This window comes from Ursus maritimus, unplaced genomic scaffold (genome assembly GCF_017311325.1).
Source record: "Ursus maritimus isolate PB19 unplaced genomic scaffold, ASM1731132v1 scaffold_23, whole genome shotgun sequence".
Classification (NCBI taxonomy): domain Eukaryota; kingdom Metazoa; phylum Chordata; class Mammalia; order Carnivora; family Ursidae; genus Ursus; species Ursus maritimus.
Window position 1 is genome coordinate 27367545 of NW_024424786.1, and position 14741 is coordinate 27382285.

General features: G+C 40.6%; 1 protein-coding gene across 2 annotated transcripts in view; it reads left to right on the top strand.

Moving 5' to 3' along the window:
* The window catches only part of TTC17 (tetratricopeptide repeat domain 17), a 115197-nt gene that overhangs the window by 75093 nt on the left and 25363 nt on the right, over positions 1-14741 (top strand). For both annotated transcript variants that reach the window (XM_040638970.1, XM_040638971.1), the window contains 3 exons: positions 7739-7998; positions 8867-9020; positions 14096-14216. In XM_040638970.1, the coding sequence (XP_040494904.1) occupies positions 7739-7998; positions 8867-9020; positions 14096-14216 (535 nt within the window). The remainder of the gene's footprint in view (positions 1-7738; positions 7999-8866; positions 9021-14095; positions 14217-14741) is intronic.

A 14741-nucleotide genomic window follows, 5' to 3' on the forward strand; every position in this document is an offset into this window, starting at 1 on the left:
GTACTGGAATGGCAGTATGGTTGCCTTGGCTGAGACAGGGTCTTTTCCGGGTCCCTTCAGCATCATGAAGACTGTCTCTTAGGGTGGATTCCTTTACAGATTGCTAATTCAATCCATAGTATAATGATGACTCTACTAGTTTCACTCTCAGGTACTAACTTTTCTTTGCCATATGTCTAAATTCTGGGAGCACCTTCTTTTCTCTAGATACAACAAGTCCACAGGGACTACACTCAATGGTATGTTAGTATGTTTATACCAGCAGGCTTCCTGTAGCGTGGTTATCAGAATGAGGAAAACTCCATTTCTTTAATGCAAATAGTGTGTTATAATAAAAGCCAAATATAGGCATTAAAGAATTTTTGAAAATTCTATGTTTGGAGGAAAATTTAAAGAAATACAAAGACTTAAGCCCTTTCCGGTAACCATAAACTTACGATAATCACTACCTTTCTATGTTACTTTACAATTTATAAACATATGCTCACTTCAGCAGCACTTATATATAATTTACAAACTTAGGAATTAATGTGTTAACAGTGTGAAATAGATATTTTTATCAAGCCCATCTTATAGATGAGAAAATTGAGACTCAGAGAAGTTGGGTCCCTTGCCCAAGATCGTCAGTAGGTAGCATAACTAAAACTCATCTGCACAAAACATTCTGCGCAAAGAACATACAGGTTTTGTTGTTGTTGTTTGTTTGTTTGTTTTACAGTATGACAAAATGTATTTTCTGTAAGGTCATTTTTAAAGAAAACTAGCATCTGCTGTTACCAGTATTTTATAAAAGCAAAGAAAATTTTAATGTCAAAAAGTACAATCTCAGAATAAAGGTCAAGTCTTTTTAAAAAATGGACAGTCGACAACCTTACTCCAAAAATTTGTATCTGGACGTACGTGTGTGTGTGTGTGTGTGTGTGTGTGTGTGTCTATTATAATTTTATATACATATCCTTTTTGTTTCTCATTTTGCTAAGGATTGGTACAAATTGTGTCACTGATTAACATTTGAAAAACCACTGCTTTAATACCTCATCGTCTAGTACAAAATTCCTTCTCGGTAAACCTTAGATGTGGAAGGAAGAGCAGAGGCTTTGTAGTCAGGGATCCTGCTACCATGTCCTTGCACCAACACCAACTAGTTGTTAAATCTTGGGCAAGTTACTTAATCTTTCTGAGCTTCCCTTACCTCATTAATTAAAAAAAAAAATGCCTCAAGTGATCAGTATTTAAATGAAACATTTCTTTTAGAGCCCGGTACACAGTTGGGAACTCAGTGAATGTTCACTTCTGCACACATAGACGTGACTCTGCTTCCAGACTTAGAGGCTGCTTGTGAGCCAAAGTCCTCACAAGTACATACACATAGTATCTGCTCAATAAACATCTGTTCAATTAGAGGGAACCCTGACATTTGCACAAGAGTTGTTAGAGGAAAGATTATCTCTTTGCTTTTCTGGGTTATCTTCTTGAAATCCCCAGTTTTCCCTTGCTATACTGACCCAGCTTAAACACGATTGGTGCAAATGAAAATTGATGATTTGTTGTTTTTTTCTCAGAAGTGAATTTCCTTACCTACCTTAGTCTGAGTGATTTCATTTAAGCCTTTTGTGCTTTGCGATTACTGGCTTTAAATATTATTCCATTGTTCATGCATGAAATCTTAAGGAAGTCTACAGCAGCTTTATACTGCGACTTCAAAACCAGATCACTGCCTTTTAAAGAAAATACTAGAAGTCAAGGCAGAATTGCTGAAGGTCTTATGGTGGTGGAATCTTTGTTTGAAACCAAATTTGTCTTAATTCCACAGTATGTTCTTTTATTTTCTGAGACAGAGGTATGTATTTCTCTGTGGTATCATTCTCAGAGGTAGAAGGTACCCTGCTTGCCCTCAGAAACCACATTCTAGTACTCAGGCCTGTTGGTATTAATCATGTAAGACTTTCTGGAGATGTTTTGAGTCAAATTTTGAAGGAAGGACTTTTTTTTTGCTGGTCATATCTTCGAATGTGTGATCTTTCTGTTTCCTGTCAGTCTGCTTTGTTTTGAATGTAGAACTCAACTTCCATTTCATTCTCTGCTTCCTGAAACTCTTCTCGATACAAACCTCTTTTCCAAGATTATTAATACTGTTTCTTACCCAGTGCCGTCACTTTCTTTTGCTCATCTTCTGGTGTCCCACTCCGTCTCAGGAGCATCCTCAACAAGTCATTGTGTGGCTTCGGCTTCTGCTCCAGGCGCAGGGAGCTCAGTCTCCCTTGGTAGCCCATTCCATTTTCTGACTGTTCAAAAGTCTTTCCTAATATTGAGCTAAAATGTGACTTTTCATCTCCGGTCCTGCCCTCTGAAGCTAACAAAGTCTGTCTTGTCTCATTAATATCACATTTGAGGGTGACTCTTTTCCTACCTACCCTGCCCCCCATGTTTTTGCTTCCTTCAGCTAAATGTCCTTATTTCCTTGAACAGCTCCAGTTAGGGCTCTTAGGACCTTCACCAATCTCAAAGTAATCTTTCTAGAGTTAAAAAAAAAAAAAAAAATCTTTCTACTCAGGTCGTGATCTCAGGGCCCCAATCTCAGGGTCTTGAGATTGAGCCCCACATCGGGCACTGCGCGCAGGATGGAATCCACTTGGAACTCTCTCTCTCCTTCTGCCCCTCCCCACACACACTCTCTCTCTCGGTCTCTCTGTCAAAAAATAAAGAAAGGAAATGTTTAAAAAAGAAAAAGAAGAAAAAAAAATCTTTCTAGCAAAATATTTTTCAAGCCTGATTTTTTTGTGTGTACTATGTTTCTTCAGTCAATATGGTTTTGGGCATTTTCACCAAGTCACGTTTCTATCAATGTGCTCTGCTTTGAAAATCTTTTTTTTTTTAATAAAGATTTTATTTATTTGACAGAGTACAAGCAGGGAGAGCAGCCGGCAGAGGGAGAGGGGGAAACAGGCTCCCTGCTCAGCAGGGAACCTGATGTGGGGCTTGATCCCAGGACCCTGGGATCATGACCTAAGCCAAAGGCAGACACGTAACTGACTGAGCCACCCAGGCGCCCCTGCTTTGAAAATCTCTTACACTACAGTGCCCAGACTTACCAATGAATCTCCAGGGGTGTCTGGAACATTTCAAGATTATGCTGGACTTCTTTTTCTTCTCTTTCCTCCTCCCCTTCTTCTTCTCCTTTTCTTTTCTTTTTTTTTTTTTTTTTTTTTTTGCTTTTTGAGGACAACATATACTTCTCTCCATCTCTCAACACTCTAGTCTTCTCCTAGTAAATTCTCCTAGTAAATTATATATAAGTCATTACCTGACATGGCTCAAACTCAACTATAAGTTTTCCTGGTACCCTGAGATAGGATTCATCCAAGTGGAGACACACAAGCTCATCTAAGCCTCACTGTGGGTGCTCACAGTCTCTTCACTTCATAATATTTATTCTCCTTTTTCCATTGTGAAAATGGCACATGATAAAGAGGATAAAGTAAATAATAAGAGATACGGATCTGTTTCTCTGTTTTTAGTTTACATTACCCCATTGGTCCCACAAGCAGCAATCCTAATATTTTACTTTTTCTTCTTGTTTCAAGTATAATTTAAAGCCTTCTGTGATCCTGCTATAGTCCAGACCTCTCTCCAAACCTGAATTCTCTATTTCCAGAATTAAATAATGCCGGGAGATATGTGCCTCCGTCCATTCTAACCTGGACCATAAGCTCCATGGGTGGTTCTATTACGAGCCCTCAGCACATTTTTGGACACATGCAACAAATACTTAAATGAATTAATGAGTAAGTGTCTGAAATCCCAGCATGATGTGTCCTTTGGCCCTCTCCTAATTCCATAGTCTTTGTACATAGCATTGTTTTCATTTTCACAGATTCTAAAACTTCACATGAGTAAAAAGGTCCCTGTTTCACATTAGGCTTTGAAATCTTGAAATTATCTTTGAATTTACCCTGTGGTTTGTTATTATATCCATTTAACCACCAAATTCTATCTTTCTCCACTGAAATTTCTTCACGTACCTCTTTCTTGTCCCTTTTTAAAATTCCCCTTTTACAATCCTCACCCTAAGCCAGCTTCTCTTTAAATAACTTTATGTAGAGATTATTGAAACACCTTTCTAACTGGTCTCTGTCCTCTGTCTTCCTTCTCCACCCTTGAGTATGCCAGCTGATTTACCGCTCTGGCCTTCATGTGCCACGTTGTGTCTCCCATCTTGTTATTCTTCTGCTTAGCAAACAGGAGGCTCCCTTTACAATGAGTCTGCCTCCTGACTTTCCCGACATCCTTGTGTCACCCACCTTCCCTAAGTATCTTGTTTGCTGATATCATCTATATACATTCTTTGTTCTAGTTCATGTGAAATTAGTGGTGCCTCCATGTATTGCCTTCCTTATGCCAACATCAGTGTGTGTGCATGTGAGTGTGAGAGTATATACATTCAAGCTCCTGCCTCTCGGGAGTGCCCTCCCTGACCCCTGCCTGTCTAAATCCTGCCTCAGTATTTCTCTTGGGAGCATGTTGTGAGCACCCTCTATTATGCTTTTCCTTTAGAAAAGAAGTATTTAAATGTAATTGTTCTCCGATTTTTTAATGTATATAGTTTTGTGTCTCCAGCTTGATTGTACAGTTGAAGGTACAGTTGATTGTACAATACAGGTTTGAAGTGCACACATCCACTTAGATGCAGATTTTTTTGGATAAATACCATATAGTGCTTTTTCTTCTCTTCCTTATTATGTTCTTAATAACATTTTTTAGCTTCCTTTATTGTAAGAATACATTATATAATACCTATGACATACAAAATATGTGTTAATCGACTGTTTATGTTATCAGTAAGGCTTCCGGTCAACAGTGGGCTATTAGTAACTAAGTTTTTGGAGAAACAAAAGCTACATGTGGATTTTCAACTGTCTGGGGGTCAGCACCCCTCACCCCCATGTTGTTGAACTGTATTTAATTCCTCAGAGTCAGATTCCTTTTGTTCCCACCTATATGGCTCATAGCATAGAGATAGGCACATAGTAGGTTCTAAATAAATAAAGATTGGTTTATTAGTCTCTCTTGATTGGAATACCAGTTTCCGTCAATGAAAGGCCCTTTCTCTAAGAACTTTTCAATAATGATATATATGTTACCATATGGTCTGGGCATAGGGGAGCATTAACCTTTGGAACTGGGCTTGCAGAACTCTTTGCAACTGAACAACTTTATTTATTTAGAATGCTTTCTAAATAGTAGTAGTTCCTGAATGGAAATAAGGCCTCCAAACCCCGCATCCATATGCAGCTGTAACTATACACTGGGGAATTGCTTACCTGCAGTCTACCTTTGGCCAAAAGCCACTTTTCTTTAAGCCCATACTCTTGACTGCAGCCAAATCTATCAAAAACCCTTTCCTGTCTCAGGGCTAGGTGCAGGGAATCCCATGGTGGCCATAGGAGAAGGAAGGAGAGGAGGCTAAAATAACCTGAGGAATACTTAGAACTCTGTTGTTACAAGTCAGATGGCAGGCAGTTCTTCTAATTAAGTTGCTTTTTGGGGTCCGTATAGCAACCCTGTCCAGGTGTTTTCCTGAGGTAGCTACTGAGAAATTTGCAAATCATATAGTATGCCAGACACTAAGTAAAAGACATGATGCCGGGGCGCCTGGGTGGCACAGCGGTTAAGCGTCTGCCTTCGGCTCAGGGCGTGATCCCGGCGTTCTGGGATCGAGCCCCACATCAGGCTCCTCTGCTATGAGCCTGCTTCTTCCTCTCCCACTCCCCCTGCTTGTGTTCCCTCTCTCGCTGGCTGTCTCTATCTCTGTCAAATAAATAAATAAAATCTTTAAAACAAAACAAAACAAAAACAAAAAAACAAAAAAAGACATGATGCCTGTCTTTAACACATGACAAGGTAAATCTTAGAGTTTATAAAGTCTTGAATCGCCAGCAGGACAAAGCAAAGGTAGGAACAGCAGATCCTTAAGAACCTCACAAACCAAATTATTCCCGAGTTCCATTAATTCATTCTACAACCGTTCCTCTGAAGTGTCAGGTACGATGTTGGACATTCAAGATATAGTAGTAAACAAGATAGAAACTGAAAATTAGAATTCTTTGTCAACCCTACATTTATACTATTTGCCACATGATTTAGGCAATATCCAACCATTTTAATCTAAATATCCTAAAGAAGATGCCTTTGCAGACCCCTATTTTACTTTTTGCTTATCAGAACTTCATTAATAACAACGATAATAATAAGCAAGAAAAACCAGCAGATTGGTTCAAAAAACCTAAAAGAAACTCACTTGAAAGGAAAGAGTACATTTCAAAGTCACTTGTTAACAAGTGGAGGAGACTTACAGCTTTTTCAAGAAAGAAGAATAGATCTCTAATGGTACTCCCAGCCTGACAACAGACCTTCCCACTTTCTGGAATAGAAAATGGGATGGAAGATAGAGATACCACCAGAGCCAAGAGTGACACTGCAGAAGTTCTGTGAGGAGGGCTCAAAGCTTATGTTGCTTTAAGCCTTGGAGGTCAGCCACCTTTCTCACCCCACGCCTCCTTAGAGACTAGTACTATGCATTTCTAAGGTGGGTTACTCACTATGGTTATAGGTCTGGTCAATACAGAAATGAGATTCCTGACCTTGGCCTTATTAATACCATGTTCTAAATCTCTGAACAAGCCGGAATTACCAACTGAAGGTTATTGGGATAACTTAACTAGGATAATGTAGACTGGCATTTTCAGAGCAATCAACCCCGAGCTCTCAGGTTGTCCAGTAGATGCATATTACAAAAGGAGGCATTCCATTTTATTTGTTTTTGTACCCTGTCTACTTCCAGAGAGGATTGAAGAGAACTTTCCTGGAACACACAGTATAAGATTCAGCCATTAATTCAAAAGAGCAAAAGTTAAGTAATAAAGCCTTTTTTTTTTTTTAAAGAAAGGAAAGCATTCTATTAAGAAACACAGACAAATTTTTGCCCTAAATGTTCTAGTTATCTAGGTATAGAGGGGAACCTGTAGGGTTGCGTAACCATTAATGTATAACAATGGAAACAGTGACTTCTCAAGAGAAAGAATTTTTCTAGGCTGTTGCACTGGGAAACATCCATGGAAGTCTTTACATGAGAAACTTGAGCAACGTAACAAATAATGTCTCGATAACCATTTTAGGAAAACATTACACTGCTCCATTACTATTTCTTATACCAGCCATTAGTGAAAATAGGAGCCTGAATGTAGAATTAGGATAATTCCCCATTAAACAAATCATCATTCAGGTAAGGCAGTTAGACTGTATGGCCTGGACATGCGGCTATGAAATGTCATATGCTGTTTGAATAAAGCTTCAAGAATCCCACATATTCAATAAATAACATCATAATAAACTTCATCTTTGTCATCTATGTCTTATATCTAAAGCAAGTGGGTCTTTTTTTTTATTTAAAAAAAAATACGTCCATAAAATAGCCATCCCCTTGCTCACTAGTGTTATAATCAGTGCCTACCCACCCCTCGCTGCTACTGTTGTCCTCATCCAAGCTTTTGACAAAGCTGCATAGCAAAGAGGATGTTTTATTGTGCATTTTGACGATGATGAATGGCATTTTTATGGGTGGGCTATAGAATTTCCTCCAAGCAGAGCCAAAGCTGCTCAGACAGCAAGGTTGGAGTCATTCAAATACTGGAGTGAGTATTAGGTAATTTTTAATGACATCCGGGCCCTCGAATTTCAGGTACAGTGGTTGAGGAGAGCAATGGTTCTGATGAGATGGAGAATTCAGATGAAACAAAAATGTCTGAAGAGATACTGGCTTTGGTGGACGAATTTCAACAGGCATGGCCCCTGGAAGGCTTTGGGGGAGCCCTGGAGATGAAGGGGCGGCGTCTGGACTTGCAGGGGATACGGGTGCTGAAGAAGGGTCCCCAGGATGGAGTGGCCAGAAGCTCTTGCTACGGAGACTGCAGAAGTGAAGATGATGAAGCCACAGAATGGGTGAGAGTTTGCCAACTCAGTTCATACCAAACTGGAGCCCAGATCTTCGTGAGGGTGGGGGCTTCCTAGCTTGCAAAGTGTGGTGTTTCTCTTGGGGACGTAGCACCACTTTACTCCACCCTCCAGTCAGCCTTCGCATGGTCGTTGTACTGCAGGAAGTATGTCCCTTTACTTCTGTATTGATAGCTCTTCCAGGAGGCAGAGGCGGAAGCCTGCAGCTGCCCAGTTCAGACATCTTCATTTTCAATTTCGTCTATACACCCTTCAAGGCTAGGTTATTTTGTTTATTTCACCAAACATTTTTCATTTAGATCTGTAAGAATTAAACGGAAGGAGAGAATCAGCTCTATCTGGCACAGGACTGGTTACTCTTTTTTTTTTTTTTTAGAAATCGCAAGAGTTGGGTGCGGTGGGGTGGGGTTGGCGTTGGCGTGGAAAGGGGCAGAGGGAGAGAAAATTTTTTTTTTTTTAAAGATTTTATTTATTTATTCGACAGAGATAGAGACAGTCAGCGAGAGAGGGAACACAAGCAGGGGGAGTGGGAGAGGAAGAAGCAGGCTCATAGCAGAAGAGCCTGATGTGGGGCTCGATCCCAGATCGCCGGGATCACGCCCTGAGCCGAAGGCAGACACTTAACCGCTGTGCCACCCAGGCGCCCCAGAGGGAGAGAATCTTAAGCAGGTTCCTTGCTCAGCGTGAAGCCTGATGCAGAGCTCAATCTCACAACCCTGTGCTCCTGTCCAACGCTTAACTAGCTGAGCCACCCAGGCGCCCCTAGGATTGGTTACTCTTTAAAGCCACCAATATCCGCTGCCTTTCAGATTTGATAATTGGTCTAATTTGTCCCCAACACGTCTCCATTTTCCAGATCACATTTCAGGTCAAACGTGTAAAGAAACCCAAAGGAGATCATAAGAAAACTCCTGGGAAAAAGGTAGAACAGAATCAAGCAGAAAATGTACATCGTTACCAAGCGAACCTGGAGATCACTGGCCCAAAGGTGGCATCTCCTGGGCCACAAGGTAAACTTGAATGTTTGATATGCCAGTTTCTTTTTTCAGATCCCACTGTCTCATTTCTCACTAAGGATGTGTTTGTGACTTGAAGGAGAGCAGATGAGAAGGTAGTGGGGCTAAGCGAACGGGGAAGCAGTTATTGGTATACAGATTTTGTTTTGACGTGACTTTTTTCCCATTGCCCATCACGCCTATCTTCTTTTCATCTTGAGCTTAAATATCCTATTGATTCTTGACAGTCTAGTTTAAAATGATCACATCTAGCTTATAGGGTGGTTGTGAGGACTATAGGAATTATACATGTAAAGTGCTTGTAAAAGCACTACACACGTAAAATGAAGTGGCTACATAGGACTCAATAAATATTAACATTTTATATTTATGTGTCAGATATCTCTTTTGGTATTGGATATATGCTTCAGAACTATGCCCAGGAAAAATGCATGTACATCAGAATTTGTCAGGTACTTTTAGGATTCATAGTTGTCCTGAAGTGCATCTTGGGACTCCAGGTTCAGGGCCATTGCCATGGGCCCAGTTGACTTGATCGTTTCGTGATCAAATTTTTTTTAAATCTTTTTTTTTTTAAGGATATTTTCACTATCTTAGACTTCAAAAATTCAAGGTAACTTCATGAAAACATGTCTTATTTAATTTGGTGTACTTACCAAAGCTGAAAGCAGGGGGCACATCATAAAATATAAAGAATGGGGTCAGTTTGGCTAAATCCCAGAGTGCACTGTTACTTGAAAAATACAAAGAGCACCAAAAAGGACATTTTGTCATGGCTGGAGTTGATAGCATGCTGTAGCTTTACTGTTCAAGGGTGACATCATGTGTTTAACAGGTTACAGAAAGAAAGCAACACTTCCTTTACTAGGTCTGCTTCTGTAGCAAGGAAAAGGGTGTTCAAAATGTAAAACATCCTTATGGAAATGAAAATTCCATTAAATAATAAATGTAATGAAATCATAAAAGTAAAAAATTTACATGAATATTTATATACTTTTCGGATGGAAAAGGACTTTCTAAGGCAGAGAGAAAAAGAAAAAAATAATTCTGGCACCAGAAAACACCATCAAGTAGAAAGGCAAAGGACTGAAACAAAGTATTTTTGCAGAATATTTATATTTTTACAGAATATGTGATAAACACAGAATATCAGTACCATTTAAAGAACACCTACAGGGCACCTGAGTGGCTTAGTCAGTTGAGCACCTGACTTTGGCTCAGGTCATGATCTTGGGGTCCTGGGACTGAGCCCCACCTTGGGCTCCCCGATCAGTGGGGAGTCTGCTTCTCCCTCCCCCGCAGCCCCTCCCTCTCCCTGCTTCTGCTCTCTCTCAAATAAATAAACTCTTTTAAAAAAATAAAATAACACCTACAAAGCAATATGAAAAACACAGCATTTCAGTAAGATATGTGCAGTACAGAGGCAGTTCGCCAGATACACACATAAAATTGGCCACTGAACTTGCGACAAAACGTTCAGGTTCACTAGCAATCAAAGATATGCAAACACAAACAGCGACATGCCATTTTTGCTTATCAAACTGTCTTAAATTTGCAATACACAGAGTTACTGAGATGAATTTTGGGATCGTTTGATGATATATATCAGAAAATTTAAAAATATACCAACAATTTTACTTCCAATAATTTACCCTAGGTAAATCATCTTACAGGTGCCAAAGACAGAGTGCAAAGATTGATCACAGGGTTGCTTATCATAATAAAAAATTGTATACCACCTAACTGTTGATAATTGCCTAAATAAATTACAGAATGTCCATGCTATGTACTGTGCTGCCAAGACGCTTGTAATTTAATAAGTGAACAAAAGCAGATACGAAATAGCAGATAGAGAGAATACTTCAATTTTTGTAAAATAGTAAATGTACTGTATTATGACTATACTTGTTCACATTTCTTTATCTCTGCAATTGAGATATATTTTAAACTGATATTTTACATAATAATTGGCAGTGTTTTCCTTTCTTACACCATATAAAATAATGTACATGTTACAGTTTATGACCTCTTAGATTTGATGAAAGAAACTAAAATAAACAAGTACATAGAAACAAGTATAGAAGAGAATATACCAAAATGTAAGTGGTCATCTCTGGGTGCTGATAGGGATATGGGTAATTTCTTGTTTTCTTCTACATGCTTTTCCATTTTCTAAATATTTTATAATAAGCCTATATTACTTTTACAAACAAAAAACTAAGAATTTCTGGGGCGCCTGGGTGGCACAGCGGTTAAGCGTCTGCCTTCGGCTCAGGGCGTGATCCCGGTGTTATGGGATCGAGCCCCACATCAGGCTCCTCTCCTATGAGCCTGCTTCTTCCTCTCCCACTCCCCCTGCTTGTGTTCCCTCTCTCGCTGGCTGTCTCTGTCTCTGTCGAATAAATAAATAAAATCTTAAAAAAAAAAAAAAAAACTAAGAATTTCTTGTAAAAGTGAAAATTAAAGCTTGGTATGGTTGAGATGCTAGGAAAGCACTTAAGTGGTTTTAAATGGATTCAAGTGGGTGGGCCCACGTAGGGCATTGAATGTACTTGCAGATGACATCAGGGAACTACTTGCTGTCATTAGCATGAAAAGTTCTAAGGCTTGGAAGAGATGACAGGTGGCCAGAGAGGTTCAGTATCCTGGTTTTCAGATAAATCTTGATTCTCTTCACTACCAAGAGATAAGCTTCATGGTAAACCCTGACAAAGTTCCAAAGCAAATTCTTTTTTTTTTTTTTAAGTTTTTTTTTAAGATTTTATTTATTTGTTTGACAGAGAGAGAGGCAGCGAGAGAGGGAACACAAGCAAGGGGAGTGGGAGAGGGAGAAGCAGGCTTCCAGCCAAGCAGGGAGCCCGATGTGGGGCTCGATCCCAGAGTGCTGGGATCATGACCTGAGGCGAAGGCAGACACTTAACGACTGAGCCACGCAGGCACCCCTCTGAAGCAAATTCTAAAACAGATAGTTGATGAGCCCATGGGGAAGAGTGGAGATCAGTAGGGACCACTGTAGATTTACTAAGAACTAGTAAAACTAATAATGCAAAATTAATTTCATTTCCTTTTTTGGGGAGGGCTACCAGACTGAAAGACCAGGGAAGTGCTGTAAATACAATGTAACTAGATTTCAGCAAAGCATTTAACAGAATCTCTTAGGACATTCCTGTGAACAAGATGGGGAGATGTGGGTTCAGAGGCTCTCCATGGCCTATAGCATGAAGTCCAGACTTCCTTGTGTGGTATACAGGCATCCAGCCTGTCTCTGTCCTTCATGCTGTTATTTTTCTGAACAAACCATGCTCTTATTTTACCCCTTGCCTTTGCACGTGCTGTTTCCTCTGCCTGGAATGCCCTCCTGCCACCTCAGCAGTGCTAAAATATCACTCGTCCTTAAGCTTCATATGCCACGTGCCTTCACTTTTGGTACCTTCAGGCAGAATTAGTTGCTCTCCCCTCCCTGCAGTTGTCCTATACCTTCACTCTGGCACTCATCCTGTTGTATCCCAGGATTTATGTTTACCATCCTCACTGGACTGTGACCTCAAGGGCAGACCCCTTCTTTATTGTTCCCCTCTGTATCCCTAGTGTTTTGGGTTTTTATTAAGATTTTATTTATTTATTTGACAGAGAGAGAAACGCCAGCGAGAGGGAACACAAGCAGGGGGAGTGGGAGAGGAAGAAGCAGGCTCCCAGTGGAGCAGGGAGCCCGATGTGGGGCTCGATCTTAGGACCCTGGGATCATGCCCTGGGCCAAAGGCAGACGCTTAACGACTGAGCCACCCAGGCGCCCCTGTATCCCTAGTGTCTTAACACCATTCCCAGGCCCTTATGATAGATGTTCAATAAATGTTTTTCAAGTGAATTTCTTAATAGAAAAATAAGCTTTATTGTGAAACTCATGATTTAATTCTTTCAGTTATTCATTTAAGCAGGGTTCATTTGAAACTCTTCCAAATTATTCTTTTCTATTTTATTTAAATCTAAGGCCCTGCTTTACTTCAAACAGTTTTATGTTATTGGTAAATTCCTACATTATAAAAAAAGTTACGCAGAACCAAAGTTCTCCTACCTGTCCATTCATTATATTGTAAGACCTCCAGAAGACCCTTCCCAGACAAGACTTAGTTCTGTTTTTTTCTGGGGGACTCAATCTAAGTGAAGGGCCTCCACACAAAAAGTAGTACCTGCGAAGGGTGTCAACTAACAGGGCTTTAAAAGCCCAGTATAGCTTTAAATAGCATGGTGATCGGAAGCATACATGTTACACTCAGACTGACCTGGATCTGGATCCAAGCTCTGCCTTCTACTAGCCAGGTGACCTTGGGCAAGTCACTTGATCTCTCTGGTGCCTCCATTTCCCCAGCTGAGAAATGAGGCTGTGGTTGTAATGCACTTAGCACAGGACCTGAACACACAGTAAGTGCTCTGGAAATGAATGATAACCTTTCATTATCACCTTTATTCCCCATCTGCTGCTTTTCTGTACCACAGCGGTTCTCTACCAGGAGTGATTTTGTCTTCCCAGGGCACGTTTTGGTTGTCACATTGGGGGAGGGTGCTGCTGCTTCTATAGGTTAGAAGCCGGGGATACCACTAAAGATCCTCCAGTGCACAGGACAGCTCCCACAACAGAGCTGCATCCAGCCCACGCTGTCAGCACTGCCGGGCCGAGAAGCCTTGCTTTAGCCATATGTGCTCCTCCTAAGTTGCACTTGTCTTTACAAAATCAAAATGTAGAGTGGTAAAAATGAAATTTGGTAAGATGTTAACATTGAAGAATATCTTAGCTCTTATCTTACGTTGATCAGTCTTAAATCCAACAAAGAACTCAATTTATTTTTACTTCATCATCTGTCTTTGAGCCCAAGACTTTACTCAGATAATCTTACTCCCTTTGCTGTGAATGACAAGATTTTAATTCTGTAGATGGTAAAAATCCTAAAGACTAGAAGAACGACTGGCACCTCCAAACACACCAGCCTGGGTGAAGTAATCACCAGCACCTAAGACACTGTGCGTTCTGTTCCTTTGCAGTTGTGTCCATTGATGACATATTTTCCTTCTAGGAAAAAAGCGTGACTACCAGAGTCTGGGGTGGCCCAGCCCAGATGAGTGCCTCAAACTCCGCTGGGTAGAGCTGACTGCCATCGTGAGTACCTGGCTTGCAGTTTCTTCAAAAAACATTGAGTGAGTATCTTAAACCCCTCCCTCCTTCGTGGTATTCGTGTACCAGTGAACCTGTTGGGCCTCCATTGACTTCACGGATGCCCTTCTTTGTCAGCAGCTATTAGAGGAGTCGTCCTTTTTAGGCTTGGTGGTTCCAAGAATGACCATTGCTGACCACAGGCCACAGGTGGACACAGCCCATTGTATTGAAACAGTGAATGTGCCCTCCGTCCTTAGTGCCATCCCCCACACTTTGTAAGCTCTCCGGAAGTGTGTAACAAACTTAGTTGGAGTTGAAGACTAGATCCCTCTTAATAGGAAAACCTGTGGTTTCTGACATTGTGTACTTAAAAAGGGAGCCAGAGCATATGCAGATTTACAAACACCTACCAAGACACAAGCTGAGCAAGGTTGCCCCTCCAATAACTGCTTTTTCCTCCTTGGATACTCATTCTCTTTTGCTGGCTCATTTTCTACCCTTTAAGTGTTAGAGTTCCCCAGGTTTGACCTCTCAGCCTTCTTATCTTAGAATCACTCCTAGTCAGA